Source organism: Hordeum vulgare, chromosome 3H (assembly GCF_904849725.1).
Source record: "Hordeum vulgare subsp. vulgare chromosome 3H, MorexV3_pseudomolecules_assembly, whole genome shotgun sequence".
Classification (NCBI taxonomy): domain Eukaryota; kingdom Viridiplantae; phylum Streptophyta; class Magnoliopsida; order Poales; family Poaceae; genus Hordeum; species Hordeum vulgare.
In genome coordinates, this window is record NC_058520.1 from 577,030,195 (window position 1) to 577,055,439 (window position 25,245).

At 46.3% G+C, this 25,245-nt stretch overlaps 1 protein-coding gene across 1 annotated transcript in view; it reads left to right on the forward strand.

Moving 5' to 3' along the window:
* The first annotated feature begins 1,492 nt into the window (after nt 1–1,492).
* LOC123445264 (MADS-box transcription factor 51-like) overlaps nt 1,493–25,245 on the forward strand; it is a 43,851-nt gene continuing 20,098 nt past the window's right edge. Inside the window, exon 1 of the mRNA XM_045122229.1 lies at nt 1,493–2,047. Coding sequence (XP_044978164.1) covers nt 1,863–2,047 — 185 coding nt within the window. The 5' untranslated portion in view covers nt 1,493–1,862. The remainder of the gene's footprint in view (nt 2,048–25,245) is intronic.

The following is a 25,245-nucleotide window of genomic DNA, read 5'->3' on the forward strand; positions in this document are numbered from 1 at the left end:
AAGCCAGCTCGACGATGTCGGTGTAGATGTCTGGCTCGGGAAGTGGCGTTCCGATCTTCCCGATGAAGACGTGAATCTTGCCGAAGGGGACCCGGTATCCTGATTCGATTGAATTAGCCTCGGGACCCCGACTTGAATTGTCGATGTAGTACCGTCCGCGGCGACTCTTAGTCATGAGGCCGACCGCATAGCTCCCAAACCCTGGAAGGGCTCCCTTCTAGAACTCAACTCCACCGTGCGCAAGCCCCACGGTGGACGCCAACTGTCGTGGTTTTGTCACGATAGATGTCCTCGTGAAAGGACTTAGTGGTGAAGCCATCACAACTATGTGGCGACTCAAAGGGGTTGATCGGGAACGAGAGACGAGTTTACCCAGGTTCGGCCCCTCAGTTTGACGTAAAAGTCTACGTCTTCTATGTGTATATTGCTATGGAAGTCGATTACAAGGTTGCGAATTTGCCTTTCCTAGCTCCCGATGGATGTTAACTTAAATCTACCAGCCCTAGAGACTCGTCTTTATATGCAGGTCGAGGCTCTATGTTTACAAAAGTCCGGGTCACCTTATGGTTTGTGACCTGGTATGTCTCTAACTCGCCTTGCCCCTTAAGCAAGGAAACTCCTGACGACTCTTCTCCCGCATGGGCCGTGAGTCGTCCTCTTCGTGTCTTGGGCCGCAGCCGGCTCTCTTGTAAACACCTTGTGCTTTCTGCTTTATAAGTTAGGGCGTGTCTTGAGTATGAATGTTGAGCCACCATCGTCTTGACCCGCCCCCAGGACGGATCTCATGGCGGGATAATATCCCCAACACCTACCCTCGTGATTTTTTTTTTTTGCAACAGTAATGTTAAAGCTTACATTCACATTACACAATCTAGCAATTTTCGTACATAGAGGGGTACTGCCCAGCCAAGAATTACAACTCACATTCACATTAGACCAAAATATAGTACTCGTATCCATTCGTTCACGTTTCGATACTCCTACAGCTTTTCTCTTTGTGCGTTTTGCAATCTTCAAATGGAAGAGGCAGGCACCATGTGTCGTGTGATTAGCGGTAGAGCCGTTAATGTCGGTAGCAAAATTCTCCTGCTTTCACAACCATTCACCATCTCAACAGCAGGAGATGCAGCCAAGGAGGAGGGGCGCGGGCCCATCGCGCTGTCGGGCATGCAAGCGGCCACACAGACAGCAGCCCTTGCCTTTCACGGTATCCTTATCCTTGCGAAATTTAACCACTTTCGGCTCATTTCATTGGTCCTCACCCGTGCCCACACTCGCCACAGGCTGATATTTCGTGTGCCGTACTACGTCCTAGCTGGAGCCCTCCGCTCCCACACACACGTTCCACACGTTGTTTTTTCACAGCGTGGATAAGGACGGGAGGAGTCAGCGCGGAGCTGTACCGCGCGCCTCGCCTGCGCGTCCCCCGCATTCCCAACCCAGAGATCTCCAGTCTCCTCTATTATAAGCAAAACAGTGGGCTCGTGCATTCTCTCGGTCGCCGTCGACTCAACGTTTTATCTGCTGCTGGACGCCAAGACATACATGAGTGGAGGGAGTGGATCAAGGAAGAAAGCACTGTACCACTAGCAGCAAGTAAGAAGAGAGCTTGCCCAGCGGAAGAAACCGACCAAGGAGCGGCAGAGAATGCGGCCAAGGGCGCGCCGTGTCTGAGCTGTACGGTGATCCGTCAGCCTGATGGGCCCTGCGTCAGCCCACCCGCCCCTCTCGCCCACTCTCCTGAGCCGGAGGAGCCCCCCATTTCTGCACTCCCTGATCCCTTCCAACGACCGAAAAAAGGAGAAAGAGACGAGCGACGGCCGGAGGAGGAGGAGGAGGCTGGCCCTGGCTGGTGGTGTGCGATGGCGCGGCGCGGGCGGGTTGAGCTGCGGCGGATCGAGGACCGGACGAGCCGGCAGGTGCGCTTCTCCAAGCGTCGCTCGGGGCTCTTCAAGAAGGCGTTCGAGCTCGCCGTCCTCTGCGACGCCGAGGTCGCGCTGCTCGTCTTCTCCCCCGCCGGCAGGCTCTACGAGTACGCCTCCTCCAGGTACGTGCATGCTCTCCCCTCGCCGACCCCACGCACTCTGCTTACCTGCTCGAATTCGCCCTCCTCTCCTCTCCTCTCCTCTGCAAGTATTGCTCGAATTCGCCCAATGATTAGGATGGCTCGATTTGCTCCGATTTCGAATTTGAATCCGGACCACCCTGCACCGTTCCGTTGCACGGACCTGCTTAGGACGCTGTCTGCGCCGCTAGTACTGGTACCATTGACAGCTTTGCATGCATATGCATTAGCTCTGTTTTTTGACATGGCATGTTTTGCTTCGTTCCAGAGGAAAGGGTGGTTTAGTAAATCCTCCGGTCGAGTTTTTCTTTTATTATTAGCACTATATAAGAATATAAGACGTTTTTATAGGCTAGTTGATTGATAACGTAGGGAATACTTTTTACATGTCCAGGAAGCTTCTCTAATGGCGTGGACCGCGTATTCCTGTTGTTGCGTGTGTATCGTACGAGTACACTTGAGCGCCCTCGCCCGCTGGTTTTCGCGTAGGTCCCGGCGGAACTGGCGGACATGCCATTTTTGGAGAGTTCATACTGTTCATAAATCACTGTGGATGATCACTGTTTATAAATCCTTGTGTAAGACTGCAGTTGAAGAGATTCTAACAAAGGGAAGTTAAGGTACTGTAGTTTATATGGCTTCCCTCCCGAAGTCAGAGGAGGCTGTCTAATTGATAGATATGCATGATCACTTTTGTTACCACTCAATGTCGTGTGCTCAATGGATCAACGCACGAGGGCGGCCCATGCATCTTTACCTACTAATCTTTACCTACTAATAAAGCACGGATAGCTTCTGTCGTACGTCGTCGGCAGTTTTGTAGAAAACCCCCTCCATTTCTGGGTATTCAACCCACAGTCACTATGTGGATCTGGAAAAAAAAACGTTTCCTCTCTCCCTCACTCGGTCTCCCTCTTCCCTGCTGCGAGGCTGCCGCCATGGGAGCCCGAGCTCAAAGCTCCGCCGTCGGCCACCTCGCGCCCGTCTCTGGCCAGATCCGAGCTGGAGCCGCTCGGATCTGTTGACCCCAACCCGGATCCACCTCGCCCCGGCCTCCTCCGGCCTCACCTCGCGAGGGTCTGCGCTGGGGAGTCGTGTGCGGTGAGGGAGAGGAGAGGGACGTCGCGCGCGGGTCCGCGTCGTGGGCAGCTCCTGCTCCTGGTGGCGCCGTCGCGGGCTCACGGTGCCCGCCGCCGCCGCCTGCGCTGCCGTGAGCCGGATCTTTGGCGGCAGCTGGTGCTGCGACGTGCTCACGGGAGGCGGCGGGGTCGGTGATGGAGTTGGAGCCGACGCGGGCGGCATGTCGGCGTCGTTGGGGTCGCGGAGGAGGGGGAGGCTGAGGGACGGCTCCTGCTCCGGCGGCTTCGGCCCGCGGCGGAGGAGGCGGCGGAGCGGCTTGGTCTCCATCGAGGAAGAGGAGGAAGACAACGACGACGCCGACGCGTGCTGCTTGAAGAACCCCTACTGGGACCCGAGCAGCCCTGCCGCGAACAGCATGGCCGACCCCACCTTGCCGGCCCACGTGGGCGCGTCGACGTCGCTGTCGAGCACCCACAGGAGCGCGGCCTCCGCTGCCACGGCTGCCGCGGGGAAGGCCAGCATCCGCCACATCATCCCGCGCCTCATCTCCTCGGACAGGTCCAGGCCAAGCCCGAACGGCGTCTGGCCGTGGCGGCCGCCTGCGCCCCATTCTTGGCCGGTCTTCGCTACTGACGTCGTCGCCGTGGCATCGGTGGTGGCCTCGACGTTGCCGGGGCTGGCCGCCGGCCGGAAGGTGGCCGCGCTGGCGCGGCGGACTGGAGCGGTGGGAAGGAGCCGGCGGGACACAGTGGCACGGGAAGGGAGAAGGAGCAGCTCCATGGCCGCCTGCTTGGAGTGTTGTGGCCTGTGGGAGCAGGGCCGGTCCTGCCCCCAACATCCCAGGGGCCCTTCCCCAGCTGCAGATCGTGAAAAAAAATTCCCAAGTCCATCAGATTGTACTGGTCTAAACTCTAAAGCCCGGGGAGAGGGGAAAGCCGGCTCCATCTGAAAGTACACTTCTAATCTCAAGCTCAAATGCTCCTCTATAAACAGTAAAACTAAACAAATAACTTTATCTTTTTACAATAAATATTGCTTTTTTTTGCAAATTTCTGTGATGAATCCCGTTTGTGAAGGTCTGGAAAAAATAAAATGAAAATTCAGCGCTACAAAGTGCTTTTAAAATTAGGTTTTAGCAACATCAATTTGTTTTTTTTTCGTCCAAGGCATTATAAATATTATTATTTTTATTCACAAAAATTGAAGACATGTAGAACATTCTACAATGTTTGTTGTAGAGAGCATAACTAAGATGTTTAGGTTCTTTTTGCTGGAACCAACCCATAAGATTTGTGTCTTAGACTTGGCATTGGGGATAGTACTTTTCTTGATTAATTATAGGTTTTTTTGTTGATGTTCGTTTAATGAGTGAAAAACTTTTCATCGAGTATGAAGTTTCTACGTTGACTTCGTCGATCTTAATATGTAATGTTGGCTCAATATTGCTTATAAGGCTAGGATATATGTGTTTATACATAGCCATTTGTGAGTGTGGGTTATGACCGTTCGTCCGTGTGTGGGGACTGGGAAGACGAGAAAATAATGAAGGCCGCGCATGTGTTATCCTCGTCCGTGTATGAGAACTGGGATATTTTCGTTTTCTTAAAGAGGAGTAATAAACTATCAGAAATTGGAGGATTTCAACCCATGTTGAAGATTTGTACAAATGCCATTTCAAATTTCGTTGTAGGGGTGCTTCCAATAAAGGAATTATGTGGGTAGTGGGAATTTCTAAGCATTTCATGGCCTCATACTACAATTTTCTTTGTGATGTCGTGTAATTTTTAGTGGAGTATATCTACAATCGTTAATTTATTCCAGTCTAGCTTTTATCGTTGAAATGTACTATAACACTAATCTTTCTAGGATTGAACAACCAACATTCAATTGAGATTTTCAATTGACATTATGACATTGAATTCATCAGTTGTATCAGCAAAATTCAATTTAAATCTGGTAAAAATAATACGATTTGGAAGATTTTGTAATAACAGATTCTTTTGTAATAATTCAAGTAGGTTTTATATTTTTTTTCTAGCCCGGTGCAACGCACGGGCATTTGTACTAGTACTAATAAAGGAATTAGTGTTTCTGTCGTCCGTCATTAACTTTGTCCATAAAGTTGATGAAAATTACCCACAATTGCCACTTATAAGTCATAGAAAACGTTTTAAACAGTCAAATCTACGGACTGGGCCGGCCCATGTAGGCACCTCCTATATTACGCACTGGGCATTGGAAAAGGATGCAACACACCTATTTGGGCCGGCCCATGCGTGGCCGCCGGTTCTTTTAGTTTAGTTTTTTTATTTTACTTTTCAGTTCCATTTTTTTCTACTTTAAATAATTTAGAACTTCAAATAACTTTTTAAAAATTTAAGAAACTGAGAATTTTGAAATAAAATATTGAAAAAACATTTTTTTTAGAATTCAAAAACTACTCAGGAGTTTTGAAAAAAATTGCATATACAATAAAATGTTTAAATTTTTAGAAAATGTCTATAAAATGAAAAAAGTGCCTCTGTTTTAGTCTCATTTTTTATTTTCATTTTCTGGTCCATTTTTAAAAATTTAAATAATATCAACTTTTGAAAAACTTTTGCAACTTATAAAACTGAGAATTTTGAAATAGAATTTTGAAGAAAACATAAAATGTTTGTGAATTCAAAAAATGCTCAGGATATTAGTAAAAGTATTCCCATATTCAGAAAAATGTTCATAATTTTGAGAACAATGTTGGTGAAAACAATAAAAGTCCATGATTTTGAGAAAAAAGTTTGTGTATTATTTTTTGTGTGCAATTGAAAAAAATGTTTGCTAATTCAAAAAATGTTGATGCATTTCAATAAATGTCCTAAAATTTGAAGGACGTAATATGATCAGCATCCTTGAAGATTATAATTATTTTTCTCCCGTTGCAACACATGGGCCCTTTTGCTAGTACTTTAAAAACATTATTACAACAACAGTTAATCTTTTGTTACCATTCAATAAAAAATGATGCAACACTAGTTCTTTGTCAAAAGGAATGTTGTTGCTCTAATAGAGTAAGTCTAGGTGGGTCGTCGTATCACGCTCAATATGGTACACCCGCTGCGGCGGCTCTACGCAAGCTCGGAGTTGCCATTGTGCGGCCTTCATATCTTTTTTTTTGTTGCATCAACTCAAAAATCCACACACTCATTTGAGTGATTTAAACACAGATTTGAGGTAATATTGCATTAAAGTGGTTACATCAGGGTAGAAAAGTCATTTATTGACTCTTTTTACTAATCCAATGAATTTCTATGTCTTAGGAGAAGCACTAGTTGCTCCTCACCACCGCAACTATGAATGCAATGCACGGGGCACATGCATATTTGACGAGCCACCTCATCATTTACGTGCGGCGGTGAGACAGTCGAGTCACCTCGTCTTCGTCCAGTTCATGCCAGACGTCGTGGAGGAACGAAACGAAAATTTCAAGAGCGGGGACACACAATACGGCGTGATTCGTCTCGGTCAATGTCACCATCTTCGTGTCAGATGGGCGCCATCTAATGCGCTCCCAATCTACACCCAAGTCCACATGTTTCTCCTTGCAATAGAGCCAAATGGCGTGATAGCTCTCCACTCACAATGCCAAGTCCGCTTGTTTCTTCTCGTAATGAAGCCAAATGGCGCACTTGCTCTTTGCTCGCAACGCCTTCCTGACGTTGCTATGCTTGAAGATTTTTCCATGATGGATAGCCAAGGCGTGGGTGACGTAGCACTCGTCCCATGCCTACTTAACAAACACGCGAGGGGAGCACATGGTGCCTAATATGAGTTGTGCGGCCAAGCCCTCTTGTGCTCATACTGGACATGCGCATATCCGAGTTGGATATCCCAAACAATGGAGTGTGCTCTAGGACTTCAATGCGAGCACTCATCGAGGACAGGATCCTCATATGCAGCCTCCAACGCATAACAGTGATCCTCCTCCTTCTCATCGATGATAAGGGAGGAATCCTCCTCCGCTTGCTCGTCGTTCACCATCCGCCCCTTCTTCTCCAAGAGCGGCACCTGGTCTGGATGTATGGGAAGCAGCATGGCGATGGAGGAGGGAAGACAATCGTTATGGGAAGTGGTATTGGAAGTGGTAGTTGAGTTACTTGGCCATGTCGATAGCATTTTTATAGCCGCCGGCGGCTGACACCAGGTGCAAAAGAGAAATGATATCCCATCTCCGACAAATATAGAACATTTACCGAAAGTTTATTGTGATCACATAACAACTAAGGTGAAGCTAGGTCAGCAACACGTTGGCAAAACATGGCGGGCGGCAGCGCCGACAAAATATGGTGGGAGTGGACAAAGTCAGTTGGCACACAGCGGGTGTCAGTAATTGTCACACTTCTTAGTGCCATGTCATATCGCCATTTGTGTCATTGGTAGGCAGATGAGATGGGTTGAGTGGAAGGTTGGGGAGAGAGGTGAAACTTCCCTCCCACCCGAGCGGTTGGTGGATGGACCACACTCCAAGCCAACGCCCCCAACCACCAAACATGGAGGATTGCATGCTCTATATGGAGCACTCTACATTAATTATGGCAATCCAGGGTCGAGTGGCAACTCTACTAGTGTCATTTTAGCCCAAAGCCGTCAATATAGTGACTCTGATAGAGATGCTCTGATGGCATATCTAGTGTGGAACTTCAGATCATCCACAAACGCTTGGATCGTAAGGTCCGAACACTTATAGGCCTCCAATGCGAACTACAAAATTGGACCGGACGGTCCGGACGTCCCAAATTTCACAAACCAACTCCAAATCAGAACGAGCTCTAGGAGAGTCTGGACCCCCGCCTTGTTGAACTCCGACACCTCATACCCATCCAAAACCTTACCCGAAGCCCATGCAATTGCACAGTTGGTCTCCACGCTCCCACCGCATTTGCCCATTCTGACCCAATTTTTGCCCAGCAACGCCATGATGGATTTTTCGCAACCCATATAGAAGTTTGAGGTCCCTCCGGACCTACCAAATACCATGGGCACGACCGCGGAACAAGAAGAGCGGTGTGGGAAGGAGAGAAAAAAAAAGATGGTGTGGACGCTCAGGCCGGAGCTCCACTTTCAAAGTGGATCGTCGTGGTGGCGTCACCCAGAAAATTGGAAACATCACCTGAGTACAAGCCACCGTACTACTGTGGTGTCTGTTCAAACGATCATCCTGACATCCAGGAATCATTGTGACACTGGCCGCCATGTCCACCTGCGACCACCATCCACCTTATGTCGTCTATCTCAACATTGACAACATGTTCTCGGGGTTGACGATGTTCATCAGGTCATGAGTTTCGTTCGAGGAGCACTCATCGGCCAATGCTCTGTCATTGTTCAGGGAATGCCTCTCTCAACGGAGTGGATTGGAGGGGCGATGATAGTTCACGATGGCGAGATCATGAGGATAGAGAAGTTGGGGATGACTACTCAACGTAGTCGGACCAAGAGACACCAATGAACACACAACAGCCAAAGTCGAACACGGCTTAATGCAGATGCAAAGAAGAAGAGAGGTTTGTTTGCACCCAAACAAAAAGGATTATTTTTGCTGCCAAGCGCAGTTGGGCACGAATGTTGACATGTTTCAAGCAACAGAGCAAAAGGGCACGACTTTTTGGCAAAGTGTGAATGATTTCTGTTCTGAGCAAAAGCACTACACTCCCTACAACAGAAATTGATCCATGCTCGCAATCCAAGGTAGTAGGCCATCAATGATACACCATTCACCATGAGTTCAACAAGTATTGCGAGATATATACACAAACCGATGGCAAGTGGCATGTCACCCCTCGAGCACGTATGTTTTGCTTTGTGTTGGTCATTGAATTGACTTGCTGTATGTTACAACTTGTTAATCATGTCATTGTCTTGCTTTGCTAGCCAACCGAGCCTTTGTCTTGAGGGCAAGCCATTCACGTTAATGCATTGTTAGTTCAAGTTGAATGGACAAAGTAAGTGGGGAAATCATTGTCCATTCCACAAAGACCGCCAATGCCAAAGCCAATGACGATGTTGTTGATACAACCGTTATTGGCTTGCACCGGCGACGCGTGTCGCTAGGTCGAGGGGGGGGGAATTGGAAACCGATAAGGAGAAACGAGAATGGACAACGACCGAGATGTCGAACAAGTTTGAGAAAATCACGACGAAGGAGGAGGCATGTGCCAAGTGCAATGAGCTCTAGGAGGAAAAGAAGGCAGGGTGGTTTGGCTTGTTCATGGAAGTCGAAAAGAAGAAGATAGCGGTCAATGAGAAGAAGGTCTAAATCAAGGAAGCGTGTGAGGAGAAAAATATCATGTAGGTGAACACCGACGAGTTGTATCCCTATCTGGCAAGTTTCTTCACACCTTGCATAAGCATTATCGCACGCTATGCAAGGAGGGGGTAAAAGAGGCCGCAAATGTGAGGCAATTCGCTTGGATAACCGGTTCTTTTGCTTTTGAGTTCGAGTGATGTAAGAAACTTGTTTAACATCTGGTGCATTTGCTAGTAGTTGTATTTGCTTGCAACTATTGAATTACATGTCCTAATTGTTATTGATCTAGATAATATTTGACAAACAACATAGGCTCGACGAGGTCATGCATTTGGTGACTCTAGTTGGATGGCCTCCGCATGGTAGAATGTTCGTGGACATGTTTAGATGTGTTCATAGACATTTGTTGATGTCCATTTATGATCTTCCTAGGAGATGCCCTTACAACCCCCTTGCAACTCTGACACATGACATCATGTTTTAGCTTCCAACTAAGTGGTGTATGTTGTTGTCTTTACCTACTGTTGATGACAATGTGTCTTACATAGCCTAGGCGTGTTATTACCATACTTTATAGATTAATTCCCAAACTGAAGTAGGGTTCTTCATGTGAGTAGAAATATATGACCCTTTAACCCATATTCTTGTAGACCTAGTTGATTTCAACCCTACCACGATAAGAGTCAGTCATTTGGATAATCGGTGTATGACCTCTTATCTCTCCAAGATATAGGTGTCCACTCAAATAAGCAACATACATATTTTCTGGATGCGAAGACCTACAGAAGTAAAGGATCTATTGGATTTGAGAGAGAAGTAGATGTAATCTACACATCCCATCTGGACCGCCCACCCACAATTCGACAAGTGATCCCCAACTCATCGTACATCATTGTACTCTATCATTGTAACATCAACATCATACACTCCTGGATAAGCTTGAGTGGGGTTATTACCCGCCAATTTTTACTCGCCACGCGAGGGGCCAAACCTGGGTGAAATCATGCTTAGTGTTCATCTCGTAACATGAGATGACGTCCAACTATCATACAAATAACAAGCAATTCTTGCACCAATGTTGCATACTTCACGAAAAACACCTCGACAATTGGCGCTAACCATGGGGATTCTCACCCTATCAAATTTGATTTATAACATCAACCACATTAACCTCATCTTCATAAACTCTATCGTCTTTAGAAGCTCAATGACATTTGTCTTGCCTCCCTCGACTCCAGCTTTGACTACATCACTTCTTTATATCTGATGTAGACCTACAAGTCTAGCAACAGTTGCATCTCGTGCCTCATCACCTAGGCTCATGTGAACCCAGAGCCTGCATGGTGATACCTTTGCCATACTAAATTCACATCCACAAACCATGTCTACCTCGATACTCTCGATGGCAAGTTCGAGTGAGCCCTCAACGACCAAAGGTACTAGTCCTTGGTCGTTCACTATGATCCTCTATTCTCAACATATTACACCAACACCAACAAAAGTTTTCCTATGACCTACACCAACTATGGCGCGTGGGTGACTTGTGATTCTCTTACATATGACCCATACACCATGACATGGTATGGCTTACACTAGTGCACAAAAGCTACCTATGGCGTGCCAAAATTGGCCTTGCTCGCGTAGGGCTCCAATGTCATCGATATGGCACGAGTGAAAAAGGTTACTTCTGGTGTTGAAGAAAACGTCAGCAGTATTTCAGGAACTGATGGTGTGCCACGTGTCCAACCCAGCAGTAAGTTTATGTTACAACTGTCGTTACATGTTTGCCAACGTCAATAATTTGATTTTTGACTAATAGAAAAAAATATGCAGCAGTTTAAACCAGCTAAGCTCCACAAACTCGTACTCATCAACTTAACTAGTTCCAACTTCAGAAAAGTTAGTAGTTCTAAAAACAATACTAGTTCAGCTTCACAAAAGCGCATCTTCAACCAAACTATGTAAATCACATCTCTTGTTCAAGGATTAACATCATCTGGTGTAGTTTGTTCCTATTGCTCTCCCTCTCTTTCTTCAAATGAGTTTTCTTCATCTTCGGCTCATTCTTCTCAGCCCTTAGGAGCTTTCTTTCCTTCAGTTGATTCCTCTCATGGACCAGTTGACCCTTCTGCTCCCTTAAGTATCTTATCGAAGAGACCAGCCTTATCGTCGATGAGATAACCCCATCTTCAACAACGATATCAGCTCGGAGTTGAGCATATCCACATCATATACCCGACGGGCGCCATTTAAGTTAACTGTTTGAAATTGTTAGAGATGCATGTTACTTTGCAATCATCAATAATGGTTAGGTCTATGTATATATACATTTTTTTGTAATCTTACCTGGTTGGTGCTTGCTTCGGCTACGTCAGCGTATGCCGCGAAGTTGCAAGAAGACTGGTAATGGATATCGTAGCCACTCATCGCCGACAACTACAAAACAATAACAAGTGTTATAAATGAACTTTATGCCACTAGAGTTTGAACTAGATGATGAAATGTTCATACTCTACTTCATATACTTAAACAATTTCTATTTAAACATGATGATAGCATATACTCATAGCTAGCTTCGGAAAAGAATAACACTAGTTCATTCATAGCTTTGGCACAGATAATCGTCGGCAACTACAAAATAATAACAAGTGTTATGAATGAACTAGAGTATGAACTAGAGGATGAAATCTTCATACTCTAGTTCATATATTTAAACAATTGTTTAAAGGTGATGACAACATGTATGCATAGCTAAAACAACAACAAAACACTAGTTCATACTCTCTCTAAATCTGCCTAAATTACGTAGCTTTTGCAAAGATAATGAACCGCCAAAGACAATGGAACTAGTTCAATTAAATGCATATGTTGCCTACTGACTTCATTCCCAACCCATGGCATTTAATACTCAATTGCCTACACATGGCATTTTTACAAATGCATATACCATGGCATTTTCTACTCAATTGCCCACATGACAGTTTTCATCTATTCAAACTCCTATCTAGCACTATCAACATTTTCTACTCAATTCCCTACACAATGCATTTTTACAAACACATGGCATACACATGGTACTGATGCGAATCAAATCTCGAGAGGATAAACTCACTTAAACGATATGTTTAAAGGTCGAGGGGATGAACTTGATGCCATGCCCAACTGCAACCCTATCATCGTCGTCGCCAAAACCCTAGGGCACAGAGACAAGGATCGAAGGGGATGAACTCACCAAGACCCTAGAGAGGAGAAGTAATGTGGAAGGAATCTTTAGTGTTACCTTAGCAGCGGAGCCCGTCGAAAATGGCCCCTGAATCGGTCGACAATGAGCGACGATAGAAAGGGATCAAGAGAGCCAAAGAAAACACGGGGAAGAGAGAGGGAGCACGGGCACAGAGAGGGACTAAGAGTGAGGTGGGGCGAGAGGACCATTACCGCATTCGTTTTGACCTAGTGCCTCCGACGCACTTTTGGGCTTGGTCCAATAAGCAAAAAAGTAAATTTAGCAAAAACAAATAAATGTATTACTTTAATAAAAGTAATACAATATGTCTACTTTACTAAAAACTAATAAAAGATTCAAAATATAGTACAAATAATGCTAGTAATTACAATTTTTATAATTTATTAAAAGACTCAAAATAATACTACTACTTTAATAAAATTAAAAAACAATATTTTTACTTTAATAAAACAATTAAAAGACTAACTATATTTTCAAAAAAATAGCATTTCAAATTGAAATATTCTTACTTTCATAAAAGTAACTACAACATTTTTTGACTACTATAATATTTTTGACTACTATAATGTAAAAATGTTCAGCACCATTTACAAAAACTGAAAAGACTCAAAATATATTGTAAAACTTTTGCCATTTCTAATTACAATATTCTAAAACTAATAGAAAACTACAATATAATATAAAAGTGTTCACAACATACAATAAATAATTACAAATAAAGGTAATTCCAAAAAATAGACCGCATGTCATATAGTGTTGGTGTGGCGACACATGACACTCTACAAGTAAACATAATAGTGCTCGCGATTGATGTTGTGCCACATCACCACTATATGACGCCTTGTATCAATTATGGGTCCCACATACAAGTGACGTTTAATAATTTTTCAACTTTACCACTATGCCTTAGTGATGTCATATCAAATATGCCAACGCCACCACTATTTGAAAAATATAGTGGTGGTGTTGATTCAAAATGACGTGTCAACAAAAGTGTGGCTATCCATTTCTCTACTAGAGTTAGCTGGATCATAACTCGCTATGTACTCTTCTACCACCCTGGTGGTAGGATAACGTGTCAAGGACTATTATAGTCGAACTGCCACAGCCTCCTTAGAAGGACTCTCACGGGCTTCACAATCGAGGAAATTGCACAAACCACGAACAATTAGTGTTGAGTATGTATAGAACACATATTCTACGAGTTTGTTGCACAGAATGGCACATATGCGTGTAATCTTTTGCAGCTAGGTCCAACCAACATTTAGGTATGTTCATGTGATTTTCCATGGATGGGTCCCACTTGTAAGTGCATTTGTGGCAAACAAAACCGGTCAAATTAACTAACGAACCAAAAATATTAATATCTCCAACACCTTTGGTCAAGTTAAGCGAAAAAATTCTACATAAGTATTGAGTACAATTTACAAGATTTTTTATTTTTGCATTTCCTCAAAAAAGAGTTAAATTTTGAACCAAAAATTTTAACGAGCTAACTAAAATTGCCAATATCTTCCAAATCTACAATCCAAATAAGTTGAGATCTTCCCATAATAGTGTTAGATACATTTATGGTTTCCAAGATTTCTCTCACATATTTTTGAAAATGTTGATTTTTAACCAAAATTTAAACAAAACAACTAAACTTCCAATATCTACGAAACCATTAGTCCAAATGAGTTGTGACACAATAGTACTGGATACATGTGTGATTTACTCAATTTTTGTTTTTTGCATTGTTTTGGAAAATGTTGATTTTTGGGTTAAATTTGAATGGGCCAGTTAAAAGTGCAACCAGAAGTTCTTGATTTGACCTATTAGCTAATGTGGCGCATTTTTTGCCACATGTACACTTGCAAACGTGACATACCCATGTACATATAATCTCTTAATGGAATAAAAGAAAAGTTGTGGGGTGTTTCCCTACAGTAGCTTGTAAAAAAAACGTGGCATACCCATCGAAAATCGTATGAACATACCTAAATGCTGGATTAGGCTTAGCTACAATGAATTAAACCAATATACAATGTTCTATGCACCAGACCCATAGAGAAGGTGTTTAGTGCAAAATCAGCGCCCATGGTTGTTGGTTTGTATAATTTCCTCCCTCCTCACCTACAACTCAAATTCCATTGCAAGCTCTAGTTGCAATGTCTCCAATAACTTGCTCCATGTGATGACGACCGACGAAGCCAACGAGAGGGTCTCCTAGGAACTTGATCATGTTGGCCAACCCAACATCACGATCAGGCAAACTAGCAACATCTGAGGTCCTAAGGGCTATAACCCTATGACTTCTAGAAGTCAAGCAACTAGTGACCACGACAACCTCCATCAAGCAACACCATGCCAGATACTCGAGAATTGCGAGATGGAAGAAACTATTCTGCAACGCCTCCGAACTCACAAGGAAAATCTCACTGACATGATCATCAATTCGAGAGAAATGTTCCAACCAAGTTGTACCCTGCCTCAAGCTGCATTGGATTCAAAAAATCATGGCAACAAAGTGCCTACAAGGCTCAGTGGGGAAATGGGGCGAAACATTGGACACACGGACCCATGGGAGGTTGAAACAATAGGAATCCTGACAAACATGGCATCTACGAGGGAATAAAAGCTCATTATGCATCGCCACCTGACGACAAGGATTAGAGGGGTGACCATAGTAGGCAGAAAACAAAACACCAGGAGAGTACGCAAGAGACAACCCCTGGTATGCCCTCCTAAACTTCTTTGTGCGACGGTGGCGACGACCAAGAAAGTATAAGTTGCCAATGCCACTAAGGATCTTGCGACAACCCAAGCTTTAGTGGCATATTAATCATCACCACACGATCATCATCGCAAACCTTCAAATTCGATGTTGAATTCAATTGGTATGGGGCCTTCTCCCCAGCGCACCACCAATGTGAAAGTACATCGCACATGTCAATCCTCAACTATGAGAATTAAGACAAACTCATCAATTTCGTTGTCTTCCATATGGATTTCTTGCAAGCGGTATGGGTTATGGGAGGTTACACTCAGGACAATAGTGAACAATATTGCCCACCTAGTTATAGGGAAATGTTCTCACCTGGATTAGGAAACTATCCCTCCCCCAGTCCATCGACTGTTGGAACACATTCGTAAACGTCTTCATCGAGACCTTCTCCATGACTCAACACGACATGAAACAAAGGAATACGTCAAGCTTAATTGTATGGCATAAGGAGAAAAGCTCCAATATTTTCTTCATCGATTTCAACTTGAGTGACAAAAGGTCCCTTACCAACCATACAACAAACCAATATAAACCTTCGTGATTGTGGTCCTCAGTGACTGTTGTATCACTTCTATCTACGATGGGACCGTACCATAGGTCGTGAGCTCTTCAAGGTCGTTAGAAAGGTGGGAGGTAATGAGGATGACATCACATGAAATGCCAAGGAACGAAACATGGCTAGAGTAAGGTGACCCGGGCCAAACAAAGGAACGCCAGTCCAGGCAGTGAAGGGATGATTCGAGCATTATGGTTGGATATAAATAGTGATGACTCTGACTAACAAGTCGAGTGACAAGAGCAACAAAAATGTGACCCAAGAAACGCCACCAGCCGGACCCAAAATCCAAGTTTAAGGTTCGGAAAGACAAAAAACTTGTCATAGCTGGTGCGGATTGCATACAACCAGATCCCATGGAACAACTTAATGTAGAAACCTCATTAGTTAAAGGGAAGAAGAGTGGAAGTTGAGATCATGACATGAATCGTATCGCGACAAGGGGCAGTCCCCATCATACTAATCATATGTGTGTTTGTGTGTGGGGACGCGGGGGGGGGGGGGGGGGGTGTTCAGCATTTTATATGCGCGTAAAGGTTAAATTTCTTTCCAAGGAAGTTCTAGCAACCTACAATCCTAGATTGGCTTGTTAGCCCCTATAGCACAGGGGAAACAAAGAAGACTGTTGCGTGTAGGAAGGCTTCCGCCAAGCATGTCACCTATATAGGGAGCATGCAAGTTGATCGTGTATTGATTGAGGGAGGAAGCTTTTTCAGTATGATGCCCCTTGAGAAAGCTAGACCAAATTCAACACACCATCCTCGCTTAGAAATACAAGTCCACGGACTCACCTTGAGAATGTCACACATGCCATTGTGGCAAGCCACACCCGCGGTCATCTTAGAAGATGGGGATAATTTCCATAGAGACATGTGTATTTTTGAGGTCGAGATATGATCTACAACGCCTTGATAGGACAAGTTCACCTTGCATGATTCATGATAGTAACCAACTGCACTTACAGAATGATGAAATTCTCAGGACCAAACAATACCATAAGAGTTAGAGGCTCCCTCATGCAATAGTTGAGTGTGATCAGCTAAACTACAATATGGTCGTCGATGCACATGTCTCCAATCTAAGAGTTAATCTCCATGACGTTCTAGCATGCATCCTAAGAACACCTAATGTCACAAGATGGCCCACAACCTTAGTGGCCATAAAGGAAATGGCTACGAGCGACAGAAAAGTCACAACTTTGGACAACTCCCCTATATGCAGCCCGTCTAGTAAGGCTCTATTTGGAAGGTAACGAAGTTCGCAACCCATACAACTCATGGTTAAAAAGGACTAACCACATGATGGACTGGTGGCTTGACCCAACCTATCACCTTGTACCCTCATTTCTATCGGGTTCTCGGTAATATTTTGTTAGAACTCATTGTATGAATAAGTTTTCTTTCATGCCTATAGACTATCCACCCAAGTTTCCAACCAAACTCGCACACACAACTGTGGACAACCAACCCCGAGACAAAGAGTTCAAAAACAAAAATACACTTTAAACATGAATACGACTTGTTGACAATGAGATCATTGTCAACACTTGGAGCTTGATGCATTTGGAAGCGCCTAAGGACTTGCATTCCTCATCTAAGGATCCAACATGGTCTACAACACTTGAGAGCAACTGTACTCTGTGTTGCAAGTAAAAGGATCATCAGGAAACAAGTGACCACACCTGAGTAGTGGGATCTAGGTTCACAAGTCATGGGACTTCTGAGCGCCTCCATTGATGATCTAGGATGGTCTGGAAGTTGCTTGAGAGGCTTGGATGTTGTGTTAACACACATTTGAGGTAGCACTAGTATTGAACAACTGGTACGAATAACGACTAAGAAAACGCTAATAATTCTCTACATCAGATGGAGGTCTATATAGGCAGGGCTAATCGCTCAAAACAACCAAAACACTAGTAATTCGTCATGAGAAAAGAAAGCAAATCCTATAATGACAGAGCAACCAGTAACCAAAGAAAATCAATGCACTCGAGAAAAGGAACCCCGCGGGCCAGTCATAGCGATCCACCGAGGCTTGCACATCATGAAATAAGATGGTAGGTACATAACTTTCAAGCCAAGCACAAAAAGTTCTTCATATTGCCATATGACTCAACTACACGAAAAATTACAAAGTAGTCGTTGGCGCCAAGGTGACATCTTCAAATCTTCAACAAAGGTGACATCGCCAAGGTGTGCCTCGATGAAGACGACTTTGTCGTCCTCCCAAGCCAGTACTAGGTCCTTCCTCTCTTTTTGAATACCACAACCTTCCTTGGGATGCCCACGGAAATGATGATTGGAGTCACCACTTCCTTATGGTTGAAGTCGCGGCAGAAGGAGTTTTCATGCAACCCCATTCCATGAACTCACCTTGGGATGACCACTATCTCTTCCAGCGATGACGCCAGCATAGCTGCAAGATAATAGCAATCACACTCGTGGACAATGACTCCCACGGGTAGGGAAAGACCTTTGCACCTAAGCGTTGTTTCATACGAAGCAACTCCCGAAGATCAGCGACTTCAATGTGAAGTTAACCTGCCTCCTATTCAATCCTCCAAGAGGAGGATTGGAGAGACTCAATTCTTCTTCCCCCATAGGGGCATGAGGATGAATTCCTTCGACTTCTGAGCCATAGTGGCTGCCTCAGCTAGCTTGGCAGCCTTGCGACATTCAGCATATGCCTCCAAAAGGCCCTTAAACACATATGCCTTTTTCACTGTAGCGATGCTCAACGACTTGATGTGGGTGTCCTTGGTGCCCTGGATAAAGAGATGTTGTGATCATACATCTAGGGAGACAATACTCAACAACAACTAGGAGGACAAAGAGTAAACTGGTTATAGTTGCATAACTTCCCCATGCAGGGCTTGACAAATGGTGACATACATGTAGCCGGGAGTCCGGGACCTCGGCCTCGGTCGATTTTTTCCTCGCCGCTACGCTCTCATTGGCAGCTCCCACATGTGACATCATCACTTCACGGGCGACCCTGGCCATCAGCCCGAGGTTCTCTTCGCATGAACACACTTTGGAAATCCGTTGGTCAGAAGAGATGACTTACAGCTTGTGAGCACACTCACGAGAGTCAGAGAAAACCACAAGAGAAAGCAAATCCACAAAATGGGGTAAGATAAAGAAGCACATGGGCGGAGAAACCATCCAATGCTTGGCCTCCGACAAACAAGCGGTGTGATTGTCCTTCTGTGGGAGATGTTTGCACGCGGTCGAGAGAATTTGCAAGGACGCGAAATCCGCGGGGCGCATCGACTTGAATGCCATGTGTATGCAACCCCCTACAAATAAGAGAAAAAGATCGTACCCGACAAATTCGCAAAGTCACGAAAGTACCCTTAAGAAAAATGAAGGTTTCCCTCATCGACTTAGGTTTGGATGTGGCTGGTTGAGGAGTGCCCGGAGAAGGACCTCCCACCATCGAGTCCTCGGGTCTAGGGGCCTTGTCTCCATTTCCATTACCTCATGAAGCTCGTTCGTTGCATCCCTTGAAGTGACGGGAGCGTTTATGCAAACTACTCATGATAAGAATGCATGAACTTGGACAGAAAATGAAAAGGTTGAGCTAAACCTGTTGTGTTCTACCGTAGGTGCATCGCATGCCACATAAAGTTTTCCTACGCGTAGAACATCCAAGAACATGCTACAGAGATGAATCACACCTTGTTACCACTAGACGCGCAGTGTCGTGTGCGAAAGTAGAGTTGGGGCAGTGTGTTCGGGAGGTCTGTCACCTCCTCGTCCAATCTCCCTCGAACAATCGGTCATTGGATCCAACGTACAGGTTCGTGGAGCGGCGCAAGTTCCCCGCCTCTATTGGTATTCGTGCATGCAGGAGGAACACCATGCGGTGGACTGCTAGGTCCAATCACACAGTCGGCGACGAGTGGAGGTGGCTAGTTGCAACACATGCAAATCCCTAATGATGTCGCCGAAGCGATCAACCGAATGAGTGTGTCGCACCTACACTATTTATAGGTATCCTTCGCGGGTCAACTCTTGGGCCTCGCACGGATCCTAAAGCCCACAAGTAGTTTATTCCCTTAAGTGTGCGACCCCTTAGGTTCTCATTCACTTGGCCATGAGTTAGACACATCCGACTCGACTAGTTGGTAGCGGCCTATAGCAAAGTGTGTCGACTCTAAGTTTCCGATGAAGCTGGTTAGGCAAAACTGTACTTCACAGTTCTGTTCACTTTGCCACACAATATATGCTGGCGTGCTCAAGCCGACATGGTCATCCTTGTAGCAGCACGACCTCTTTCTCATTCTGGTGAATCCGGACAACACTTTGGATTATCTCATAATCCTCATCGTATAGCCATGCTTATCCAGGTAGGATTACCCGAGGGGCCCATAGTATATCTCTCCTGATCTGAGGGGCAAATCTCATCTTGCTCGATCATGTCTCGCAACATGGGTATGGACAAGCCCGAAACCGATCTTTGTAATTGTCCAGTCACGGAGTAGCGTTTGGTCGACCCAGAGCAGGTCTATCACCATCCGGAGTACATGCGCCAACTCAGGTCTTAGGACATAGAACATATGTTGTACTAGAAACTCATAGTCGTAGATGACCTATCGGTGCATCTCACAGTTGGGTCTGTCCAACTCAGACATTATCTCCACTTGAATTCTTCTACATCAAATCCGACCAGATATTTTCGAGTTCATATTATTCAGCTAGCATCCAATGCTACATTGTAAGAGAGATCGAACCATCCACCGAGTCATATGCTAGTCTAATTGGTTGCGCGTCCACACAACCCTTTCAACTAGGGACTATTTAGAACAGTCATCATACAATGCATAGTCTCACAAACAAGTCACGTACTTGTTAATACACATCATTAATAATGTCCAAAGAAAACCATTATTCATAAATGCATAGCAAATATCATCATACATGATTGCCTCTAGGGCATATCTCCAACAAAACCCACGCACCGTGACAAAACACACTCACCAACCCTACTTTCACCACACCATATCGCACACCAATGCACCGAAGAATGCCCCGGGGTAATTCCTCGAATTGGTCTAGCAAAAATCACAAGAAACATAAAGTAGACACTGGAATTATAGAACATGGGAAGAAGTTTGGGATGACTCACCTTCGCCGCCCTGGTTAGGATCAAGGCCCAAGTCGAGAACCGAGGTGGAGGTTCATCTCTTTCCTTAAATGAGAGATTCGGCGGCAGCTTAGGAAACCATCAACCCCTTGTCCCTTAGCTCCGAAACGGGAACCACCATCATGGTGAGGAAGTCAAAAGGCGATGGTGAGAGCCCCATATGTCTAATTTGGCACGGCACACATGAACAAACTTGGACGCCCATGTCGTGTAACAAGTCTCAAGCCACCGTTTCACCAGGCTAGGCTTCTCGTGAATTTCAAGAGTTGTGGGCCCGCATCTTTGTCAATACACAAGGATAATTAAGAGGAGCACGAGACCTCATTGGGCCCATGAGGTGCAAGTTCATCTTTAGAAGGAAATAGAAGTCAAATTACTAGAATAGGTCCAAATCTTGGTGGATCTCATGGAAGCTTTCACACATGTGCATGAAGGCGGATATGAAGACCACGATGTCCAGGGCCAAGTGACAAAGCCCAAACCGATAGAAATCAAGCACAGAACAAAGGAAGAGGTATGGGGGAAATTACTATTTTTGAATTTTTATTTTTTGTTTAGCCTGGTGAATGATGTTCGGGTCCTTAAATTTCTTTCATTCATCCGTTTGAGCCATATCCCTTGGTTGGATGATTTCCCCTAGGAAACCAACACCTTTGTTTTTCCTCTTGAAAAACGATTTTGGTAAAACCCTAAATATTTCCCTTCCAAAGGAGTCCATTTTAGGTGGCATGGAAAACTCCACCAAATATCCTAGAGCCTGCACTACTCCCATATGCCTATATTCTACAAAAACATTGGTTGCTCTAGTGCCAAATATTAGAACTAAAAATACTTTCAATTCCACCCCTCTAGGCCATAAAATGCTAATCCTATTTGTGTGGCCTCGTAAAAATATTGGAAAAGTGTCCTAGGGCTCCCTATGGTCCTAGATATGCTTAATAAGGAGAACTTTAGTGCAATCCTTTGACCCCCTTTAAACCCTTGAATTCTGCCAAGGAAACCATTGTGAAACAACTCCTACCTCTCGTGATCTCTCGGACACATGACTCTCCCTGAAGTACATGTACAAACACTAAAACATCATCTGTAGATGATCAGCGGAATCTTGCCACAACACCAAACATCTTGGCTCCCAAATAGTGTTTTTGGTGATTGTACTTGGCTAGGACCTCTCCCCTTCCTTTTGTCCCTATCTCTCTATGGCATCAATGATGAACTAGATGGCAAAAGAACATGACCTAATTGCTACCACGAGTTTCCTAACACATTGAAGTACAGTATGGTAACTATACGGCATGGCCAGTGCACGTCACGGCACGGATAGAGCACTATGTCATGCACATCCATGTGGGCCATTTAGGCCTGCATCGAGACATCATCATCATCCTACTTTGTTTCTCTCGCTCCTTTCGTTGCCTCACTGCCCCATTGCCCTCTACACCGCTTCTAATTGATGGATAAGTCTCTTTACTAGGGTCTTTGTGGGGTTGCAGCACATGGTCCTTGTGGCTGTTACCTGTTAGGATAGAATCATTGACCATCAAGGACTCGCAGTTAGGATAGCATCTTAGACTACCATCTTATAGCATCTTAGACTAGCATCTTAGCATATGCTTGGCTGGCTAGCAGCCTATAAATATGTATCCCCAACCCCTCAGGTTGGCATGGCATTGTGTGAGAAATAAACCAATGAAAATTGTCCCAACTCTCCTAGTATCATCCACAACTATCAATGCTCAGACTGAAAGGTCTAACAAGTGGTATCAGAGCGTCGTTGTCTTGTACCCTTGAGCATTTCCTGCTCACCTCTCACCGGGAGCTGAGCAACCCAAGCTGGTAGCAGCAGTTGCTCCGACTGCCCCTGGTTACCTCCCTCCTTCCGGACTGTGGAGCAGCAGCTTGTCAGAAGCAGCCTCTTCTTCACGCAACAGCCCCCCTGCAACAAGCCATGTGTGCAGGTCGCTCTCAGCACACGGCTACCTCGAGAATGCGGCGCCGGTAGGAGGCCAAGCGCACCGTGGCAGAGGAGCGTGAACGAGCAGCTACAGCAGTCGCTGCTGCGGCACCAAGGGCGTCGAGGCTGGCTGCGGCAGAGCTGGCAGCAGCCCGAGCGGAGGTAGAAGCAGCCTGGGCAGAGGTAAAAGCAGCTGCAGCATCGGACGCAGCACGTGAGGCTACGTCGGATGCCAAGGCCCTCTGCGGCGGCTCCGGCAGCTCCAACGGCTCCGCGCTTGCGGTCGACGGCGCCGACGTAGACCGTGCCAATGTGGCGCGAGAGCGGACGGGGAGTCGGCAGCCAAGCATGCCCGCGCACCTCGCGATGGCGCTCCAAGTGGAGGTGTGCGCGATGGCGGCTACGACGACCAGGACCGCGGCCTCTACGAGGTCCGGACTATGGTCACGAATGTTGGTCCCAGTGTTGGGTGGCCTACCCTCACTAAAACCAACTACGTCGAGTGGGCCTCGATCATGAAGATCAGGCTTTAGGTGCGATACATGTGGGAGGCGGTCCAGGACAGCAACTTCGACCACCAAGAGGACGCCCTCGTCGCCGCAATCCCTCCCGAGATGCAGTTCTCGCTTTCCAACAAGCGGACTACCAAGGAGGCTTGGGACGCCATCGTCGCGGCACGCATCGGCAGCGATCGTGCTCGCAAGTCCACACTGCACGCACTTCGTAAGGAGTGGAAGAGCGTGTCCTTCAAGCCAGGTGAGGACGTTGATGACTTTGCTCTCCGTCTCAACACTCTGCTGCAGAAGATGGTGAAATTCGGCGATGCCACCTACACCGAGGAGAGAGTTGTCGACAAGCTTTTTCGGTGCATCGCTGAGAAGTACAAGCAGATGGCTCGCTCGATCGAGTCTTTGCTGGACCTCTCCACGATGACGATCGAGGAGGCGATAGGCCGCCTCAAGGTCGTCGACACCGATGAGACACAACCTCTCTCGGGGCCCATCACCACCGGCGGGAAGCTGCTCCTATCTCGGGAGCAGTGGGATGCCGACCTCGGTGACAGGAAGAAGGGGGAGCCTTCTTCCACGACGGGCGGCCGCAGGAGCGGCAAGCAGCGCAAGGCGCGAAGAGGCCCCCGGGGCTAGGCACAAGGACGTGCTGAAGGTGACGGCCGCGGAGGCACCAAGGACGGCTCCGCTGGCAAGCCCAAGCCGGCACAGGACAACAGTTGCCACAACTGTGGCCGGCTTGGCCATTGGGCCAACGAGTGTCGACAGCCACGACACGACCAGGCTCACGCCACACAGGCGAAGGAGGAGGAGACGGCTCTGTTCATGGCCCATGCAAGCATCGAGCTACCTTCAGCGACACCAGCCGCAAAGGCTCTCCTCAACCTCGACGAGCCAAAAGCGCACACTCTTCTCGGCGATGGCTCCAGGAAGGACAAGACTGTGGGGTGGTGCCTCGATATCGGCGCCACTCACCGTATGACCGGTCGAAGGGAATTCTTCGCCGAGCTCGACTCCGACGCGCGAGGCTCCCACAAGTTTGGGGATGCCTCTGTTGTGGAAATTAAGTGCGTCGGCTCCGTCATCTTCGCCACCTAGACGGGAGAGCACCGGTTGCTCACCGGTGTCTACTACATCCCCGCACTAAGGAACTCCATCATCAGCGTGGGACAGCTGGATGAGAACGACTCACACATGCTGATTGAGCATGGCGTCCTACGCATCTGGGATCGCCAGCGTCGCCTTCTCGCCAAGGCACCCAGAGATGAAAACCGACTCTACGTCCTTGATGTGCATGTGGCACAACCGGTCTGTCTCGCTGTCCGTCGGGACGACGAGGCGTGGCAATGGCATGAGCGCTTTGGGCACCTTCATTTCGAGGCCCTAAAGCGTCTAAGTGCCAAGGATATAGTGCGAGGCCTGCCATGCCGTGACCATGTGGAGAAGTTCTGCGACATATGCGTGTTCACGAAGCAGAGACGACTCCCCTTTCCCAGCAGGCAATTTTCTGGGCCAAGGAGAGGCTGGAGCTCGTGCACGCAGATCTGTGCGGCCCGGTGATGCCAGCCACACCAGGAGGTCGACGCTACTTCTTGCTGCTCATCGACGACCTCTCTCGCTACATGTGGGTGATGGTCCT